At 39.2% G+C, this 8,189-nt stretch overlaps 1 protein-coding gene across 1 annotated transcript in view; it reads left to right on the top strand.

The window, feature by feature from the left end:
• Positions 1-8,189, top strand: part of WDFY1 (WD repeat and FYVE domain containing 1) — a 58,832-nt gene that overhangs the window by 9,770 nt on the left and 40,873 nt on the right. The window contains exon 2 of the mRNA XM_026649906.2: positions 4,521-4,588. Coding sequence (XP_026505691.1) covers positions 4,521-4,588 — 68 coding nt within the window. The remainder of the gene's footprint in view (positions 1-4,520; positions 4,589-8,189) is intronic.

Below are 8,189 nucleotides of genomic sequence, written 5' to 3'. Positions count from 1 at the left end.
GCCGGCGGAGCTGGGCGGCCGGGGGGTGCTCGGCCGGGGGCTGGCCCAGGGCCGGCACCCCAGGGCCAGGCCAGGCCGGGGCCGGCCACCGGAGGGGGCCAGACTAGGCCGCGTCGCGCCGACGCACCTCCCTCCCCCCCCCCCTCCTTACCTGCTGCCTGCTTCCCGCGAATCAAATGTTCGCGGGAAGCAGGGGAGGGGGCGGAGTTTGGGCGGGGGCGTGGGCGGGGCCGGGGCCCCGTGGAGTGTCCTCTTTTGGGACACTCCACATATGGTAACCCTAGCTTAGGTAAAAGAAGTGTTGCTGTAGAGTGAATGAGGGAAGCTAAAAACACAAACGAGAATTTCAGCAAGAGAGAGAGAAGCAACCAACTTAACCATAGAAGTTATTTATTGAATAATAGTGATAACTACACAAGGAGGACTAAACCAACCTAACGTACATGATTAAAGGTTAATACCTAAGGTAGAAAGGAAAACAGAGAGAAAGAGGGGGGGATCTCACCCACTCCATGAGGCTTGAACTGGTCGGGGTTCCCAGGTGATGGTGATAGCTGAGAGTCCTGAATGCTGGAGACAGGCAGAGCCCCCAGCACGATCAGTCAGAAGATGGAGTTCCAGTGGAACTGATGCATAGTTTGGATCTAAGCATCAGAACCCTGACTAGAGGGTGAGTAGGAATTTTTGTAGAGAAATTACAATGGTTCAAGGGAGAACACTAGATTTGCTTATAGGTAAGCTGATGACTCAAGGGTTTTCTGTAGACTAGACAATAGGAGCTGATCACTCTTGGCTATGGGTGGTATTTTCTTCCAGGGAGCTCACAGTGCAACTAGGCTGCTTAAGTATTTGGATATCAATTAAGGATTCATTACTAGAATTGGTCTGATAACTGCTGAGCTGGGTGTGTGTGCAGGCGTAGGTTCATTAGCATCTGGAGCAGAGATTCCCAGGATGCAGTGCTTACCTGCTTTTTCTGGTCCCAGAATTCAGTGTGGTTCTCTGTTCTCCATTCTGTATGTAAATTGAGATGTCTTCCTGTCCCATCTTTCATGCAGATGAGGCTAGGGGAGTTGTCTTTGCTCTCCATTCTGTATGCTAATGGAGATGTCTTAATCTGGTCACCCTTGTCAGGAGGGGTCTAGGTGTGTCTCCCAACGCCCTTCACTGCTCTCTGCAAGTTTTTCTTTTTCTGATGGGTTTTGGTTTAAGCAGAGGCTGGGCGGGGGGGGGGGGGGGGGGGGGTGTCTTTCATGTGTCTGGCTGGATACTGCACCCTGGTTCCCCAGTAACACAGAGGTGTCTGGTATCACAAGAAGTTCACTCTATTGTTCAGGAAGAGGAAGAACACTGCAGCTGCAGACATCTAAGAGGCAAAGAAAAGAGAAGTGGAGAAATCAGTGTTGGCTGTATAATTAGTCATTGTTGACAAGAGTCTCTTCAAAATTTGCTATGCTTCATAACATTATACATTTACAGTACTAACAGAGGGACTGGAACAATAATAGTCTCATCAGTCTTGAATGATTGCAAAATGCAAACCTGATATTGGTGGTTTAATTCTTATCTGGATTTTCTTTTAAATCAACATGAAAAGAAACTTTCTAAGAGATTTTGTTTGGCTGACCTTTGCAGTTTGAAGGCCACATAGCTGGAGACAATGAGAGGAACTATATCTCTGTAACAGATACTATATGCACTACATACTCAAGAAAATATCTGACTAGCAACAAGCTGGCAATGTTATGCCATCATGGTACTGTTTTCAAGAACAGTGAAATGTACAAGAGACCTAAGAGGAAACAAAGGCTATATGCTTGCAAAATCTGTAATGAATTTTTTCAATTGCTATGATTACAGCAGTTCACCCTTCTGTCAGTTGAGAACAAAGATAATTGAAGGGCTTTGGTCAAAAGTGAAAGAGGCTTGAATTAGTGCATCTGAAAGCTGCACTAGGAAATTCTTCAAACCGTTTTCGTGAGTGTGATGCTTTTTAATGCAGCTTCAGCAGGTAAAATGATCCAAACTTTCTAAAAGCTATGGAAAAAATAACGGTGGTTATTGGTGTTTTTGTTTGTTTTAAATAGCAGTGCCCAAATGGAAGGAGCATGTGGACTTTTTGGGAACAGTGTTATGAATGGTTCACATCTGTTCTATTAAATGAGGGAAAACAACCCCTGCTTCTGTAAAGCATAATTTCTGGATCTTGCCGCAGGCTGTGGATGGTGGTAGGGGAACCATGTCCCTTTCTCCAAATAAGACACATTTGTGACAGATAACATATATAACTGAGGGGCTTGGGTGGAGTTCAGTGTTTGGGGCATGGGATGACATGTTGAATAAAAATTGAACAGCAGGCTTGATACCCAATTTCCCCCAGGAAGGCTGGACATGTGGTCACATGACAACTTTTTAATAATACATACTCAAAATAGCTTGAGTTAGGGGATGCATTGGCAACTCTAACTTTGCCATGTCAAAACTTTGGCATGCGTACCAGTATGAACTGCAAACCGAATAGCCTTTTTATGTAAAATTTTTGGTTGGAATTCTAATATAATACACTGTAGTCCAGCCTTGAAAATACACCAATCCAAATGCCATATCTATTTGCCCTCTTTTCTTTTATTGTAGTTAAAATTAATTTAGTTGTCTAACAGTCCTGTGTGGGTGAGCAGAAAATGTAAGCTTGCTATAACTTGTGACAGGACATAACTCTTCTAAAAAGCAATATAATTGTCAATCCCCCTGCCACCCAAAACAATCAACCAACTCCATCCAACTGTTTGTGAAAACAGTGCTCTGTCTTTAAATATATCACATTTCAGTGGTAGTATCTTGTAAATGTGATTTCCTCATTCCCTCAGGGTGTAATCTGTAACTATCTTCAAGATAATAGTATAAATGGTGGCCCAAATTACTCTCAGCCACAAAATGGGAGACTAGCTAGCAAAGCCTTGGGAGAGGGGAAGTTAAAACTAGACTGCAAAAAAAAAATCTTAGTGACGCTGTCTACTTGAATCTTTTTTTTAATTTTTTATTTTTTAATCTTCTGCTGAAGCCTCTTTTAAATATTTATCATATAAAAATACAGGTTTTCTGCTGCTAGCTGTTTTTCCTCTTCTTCTTCCCACCCACCTCCAAAAAGCCTTCAGGCAGGCACAGGAGCAACAGTACTAAATTTTCTGAAGATCACTTTTCCAGCCCTTTCCCTTCTTTTAAGGACCTGTATGTACCATTGGCTTCAATGGGAGCAGGCCTTATGTGCGCAAACCTGCATATTGTCTCCATTTCTGTTCTAGTTTTGTTGCTAATTTAAACAGCTCAACACTACTTTATTTGCATTTTATGTACAAGGGAGCTCCCCTCAGCAGTACATGATCTCCTGCTTGTGCATGAGACCAAGTGCAACTAACAACAAAATAGGGAAATTGGTCATACATAAAGTAATCTAAGTTTATGCATGGAGGAGGAAGGGGAGATTGGGGAATTTTTGTGTGTGTGTAATCTTTGCCATGTTTTAGGTCACTTGTAGCAGTAGTACTAACCTACCCAACCTAACTGAATCCCACCACGTGAGGGTCGCCCCATCACCATTACCCAGCCCACCTACTTGTACCCATGACTATTTACACCCCCTATGTGGATGGTTGACCCTCACCGCTTACCAACTGTGTCTTGATCTTGCCCACCGCTTACCCCCCCCCCCCATTGGAGACATCACTGTCTGTATGTATTATGTGTGCTGCCAACCCTGACATAACAACATCCTCCCCATACTCTGTATGTTCCCCCAATGATCAACAACTGACTCTTCAAATCTTTTGTACTGTTTATTTTTTAAATATTCTCTAATAAAATATAAGGCCTTTTTTTTTTTTTTTTTTTTTTTATTTTCTCTAATAAAATTTTAGGCCTTTTTTTTTTTTTTAAGTTGAGCATTTTGTGCAGTGGAATGGACTACAAAAGGAAGGGGTTGAGCCACCATCGCTGCTACTGTTTGATACCAGGGTAGATAAAACGGGAGCAGCCCTGAAAAATGCAGAGAATCCGAATGGGTGACCCAACTGATCTTTGTGACCTACTATCTGTTAGTTTGAATGTAATTATGTAGTATAAACATACATTTGATGTTTATATATAAAATGTGGTCTGGTTTGACAGTAGGATGAGGCTTAAATCCTGGATCAGGCTTAAATCTCTTCTCTTTGGTTCTGTCTGACAAAGAATATATAATAGATGTAATGAACTATTCTCTGACAGAAGGGTTGAAGTAGTCTTCCTCAAAGTCTCCTATACCTACTCAGATAACATTACAACTGCTGTGGAGGAAGCTGTTCAGAGTCCTCTCTGAAGGCATTATCCTGTGCCATATTAAAATGGGGTAGTAGAAAAGCAGAGGGGTTACTTGAGTCTTTAATAACAAAAAATACAAAAAACCCACCAGTAAAGGTGTAATGATTGATACACAAGCTTACAACTTTTCTCTTTTTCTTCCTCCTTTCCCCTAAATCCTGCAGAACAATTCGAGTATGGTTGAAAAGGGACAGTGGCCAGTACTGGCCCAGCATTTACCACACAATGTCATGTAAGTAACACTATACATAAATGTAATGTTATGATGTATTAGTGTTGATTACTAGGTTCAGCCAAACATAGAATCCATTCTGTGGAGCTGTTAAATTGTTAATGTTAAAGAAAAGTAACAGTAATTTGTTTGATTAGGCTATGCAAAACCCCTTTTGAATTACAATAATTTAAGACTAATTGTAGATAAGCTCAGAAACAGAAATATTTGCTGGGTTTTTAACTTTTCAGCATAAATGTACTTATTTTTTGTCAATAGTTCTTCAATCTTACGTGGTGTTTTAAAGGACATTGTGCCAACTCATACAATGGGGAACATCGTTAGTAATGTCTCATAGTTTGGTAACATTACACTTACACGCACTTTTTAAAGGAACACTCTCAAATTCTTTGTCTGAATTTGACTTAATGTTTCTAGGTGTGTGTGTGTGTGTGTGCTGGATTCTGAATGTTTAGTCTTAAAACTCTTAATGAGAAATTAAAAACTGAAAGAGCATCTTGTTTATCTATGTAATATTATTGGAATCAGAAGTTGCTATTGCACATGGTCCTGCTAGTGTATTTAAATATTTAGAAGTTGATCACGGGGAAATGCTTACTGTTAGTTGTGATGCATCACTTCTTAGAACCTGAACATATTGCCCATTAAAATCTCTTCTGCTTTAATATTTCTGCCTAAAGAATCACTACTTAAATGTAGAGCGGCTACCTAGATGCTTTACATAAATGGTATTAAACCATGACAATGTAGGATATACACAAACATAGGGCCAAACCCTGCAGTATAATCAAAGCTACCATTGAAGACAGTGTGAGCTTTGACTGAGGACTGCAGGGTTTGGCCCTTAATGTTCTGCTCTGTCTTCTCTGGTACAGCTGCATGCCAACTAACAAATCTTAATTATAGGCTGAGCTGAACTAACCACTGAACTTGTGCATCAGCATCATTTTTTCTCAACCATTAAATCTTTAAAACAAATTTTGGGGCAGTCATGAAGGTCGAGAGGACTAGAAAAAGCTAATGTTTGACAGAAATTAGGTTGTAAATTGGGACCTAGGAAACTGTAGGCTAGTTAGCCTGACATCAATCCCAGGCAAAATCCCAGCCTTGGAAAAGCTGATCTGGGATGCAGTCAGAAAGAATTACAGGATTGTAGCATGATTAAGCTAATTAGTATGGTTTTATGGAAAATACATATTGTCAAACTTACCATTTATTTTTTTAGATGAGTTTGCTTGATAAAGGTGGAAACATAGTATACTTAGACTTTTGGAAGGCATTTGATGTATTCCCACGTAACATTCATTTTTGAGGAGGAACATCTTGAAGATCAATGCAGCCCATATTAAATGGATGAATAACTAACTGATAGCTCACAAAAAGTAATTGTAAATAGGGAATAGTGGTCCAGTGTGGGTGTTTCTAGTGGGGTCTGTCTGGGATCTGTTCTTGGCCCAGTGCTATTCAATATCTTTGTCAATGATTTAGAAGAAAATATAAGATCATTGCTGGTAAAATTTACAGATGACACAAATTAGTGGAATGGTAAATGATTGGAACAGGTTAGTTATAAGACCTGAATCATTTGGTGGGCTTATTTGAGCATGCATTTCAATGTTGCCAAATGCAAGGTCATACATCTAGGAACAAAGAATGTAGGTTACACTTATAAGATTGGGGACTGTATCCTAAAAGCAGTGACTCTCTCTAAAAGGTTTAGGGGTCATAGAACACAACCAGTTGAATATAGGCATCTAATACGATGGTGTAGCTAAGAGGGTGAATGTGATCCTAGGATGTATAAGAGGGACAATATCAAGAAGGATTCAGGAGGTGGCATTATCTCTGCATATGGCATTAGTGAGACCATTGCTGGAATTCTGTGTCCAGTTCTGGTGTCCACCGTTTTAAAAAAAGATGTTAAAAAATCAGATAGATTCAGCAAAGAGCTATAAGAATGATTCGGGCAGGGTGGATTTGATTTTAAATCACTAATCAGGAAGACTCAACTTAATCCTGGATTTCTACATAAGTGCATTCTTGTTGGTTGTTATAACCTTAATACATATTATTCACAACTCTGAGATGTAGGTTTAATTTTTAGAAGGTACACACTATACATTTTTAAAGTGATTTATTTTGAAAACTTTTCAGATTAGTTTTACAGCTATATCAGAAAATGAATGTTTGGTTATTTCATTTACCAAAGGTAAATGAAGCAGATAGTTCACCTCCCAATGACTTCATAAATATCTCCAATTCAACAGTTTAATCATTAATATTTGGAGGATTTTCTTGCCAAGCTGTATTAGGAGGAGAATATCACCAGACAGACATTTTAAATTGTTTTATTTAACTAAAACGACAACATATGTATTCTGGATTTTTTTCTTCAACAGTAAATGTATAATGTTTTAAAAAAACAAGCATATGATTTTTCTTAAAATTTCATTAAACATTCAAGTTTTTAAAATCAGGTTTGTTTTTGTTAAAATTGTTTAAAATAGTTAAATGAAATATTAAAAAAAAAAAAAAAATTGACTGTCAGTCAGGTAAACATGAGAAACTTTAAATATTGGCTTCTGCAGTTAATTCAGTCGTCTTCACCATCATTTTCCTGTTTGTTCATAATCTGGAAAAGAAAAACAAGCTTTCCTGCTTTTTCAGGTCCCAATTGATTTCTCAATTTGGAATGAATTAGTCCAAAGGAAGAAAATATTCTTTCTACACTGGCAGAAGAAGCTACTTCTGTTAAAAGTGAGATTATCACTTCAACAGTCTCTGAATCCAAGTGCTTAATTGACTTCAACCAGTTCACTGGTGTGACTTTCTTTAAAACATCATCAGCAAACCTATTTCTTGAATGGTTCTTATTCCCAAACTAGGTCTCTTTTACGGCCTGCTGCCATTGTAGGTTTTCCCTTCTAGTGAGAGAGTGGTATGGTAGATCTCAAATCAATGAAGGCTACACTCAGAAAGACCTCAAGACTTCTGGAATATGCTGCTCAAACAGTTTCACTTTTGTTTCTACTGCCTGTCCCTCCCTTCTCGCGATTATCTCCAGTCTTCTTCTCCTTGTCCAGATCTATTCTGCCCCCAACAATCCACCCTGGATTCAGGGTCTGGAAAACAAACCTTCTAATAAGACGCTAAAAAAGCTCTATCTATTTTGTTTATCCAAGAGAAGTTGAAGGAGGTGATGTAATCAGTCTACAAGTGCCTATGTGGGAAAGAGATTTGATGTCTTTTTTTATCTAGCAGAAAAAGACAGGAGATCCAGTGGGTTGGAAGCTGAATCTAAAAAATGCAGACTAGAAATAAGGTCCTCATTTCACAGTGAGGGTAACTAACCAATGGAACAATTTGCCTAGCAATGATGTGGATTCCCCATCTCTTGAAATCAAGACTAGATAGTCTAAAAGACCTACTATAGCTCAAACAGAAGTTGTAGGCTTGATACAGAAATTACTGGGTGAGGTTCTTTGTCTTGTGTTATGCAGGAGATCAGATTAGATTATTGGAATGGTCTTGTCTAGCATTATGTATCAAAGGAAACAGGAAAAGAATAGTTAACTTTAAGTTGCATTAGATGTGCAAAGAA

Source organism: Terrapene carolina, unplaced genomic scaffold (assembly GCF_002925995.2).
Source record: "Terrapene carolina triunguis isolate 2854851 unplaced genomic scaffold, T_m_triunguis-2.0 Scaffold88, whole genome shotgun sequence".
NCBI lineage: Eukaryota > Metazoa > Chordata > Testudines > Emydidae > Terrapene > Terrapene triunguis.
This window is presented reverse-complemented; position numbering and strand designations above follow the sequence as displayed.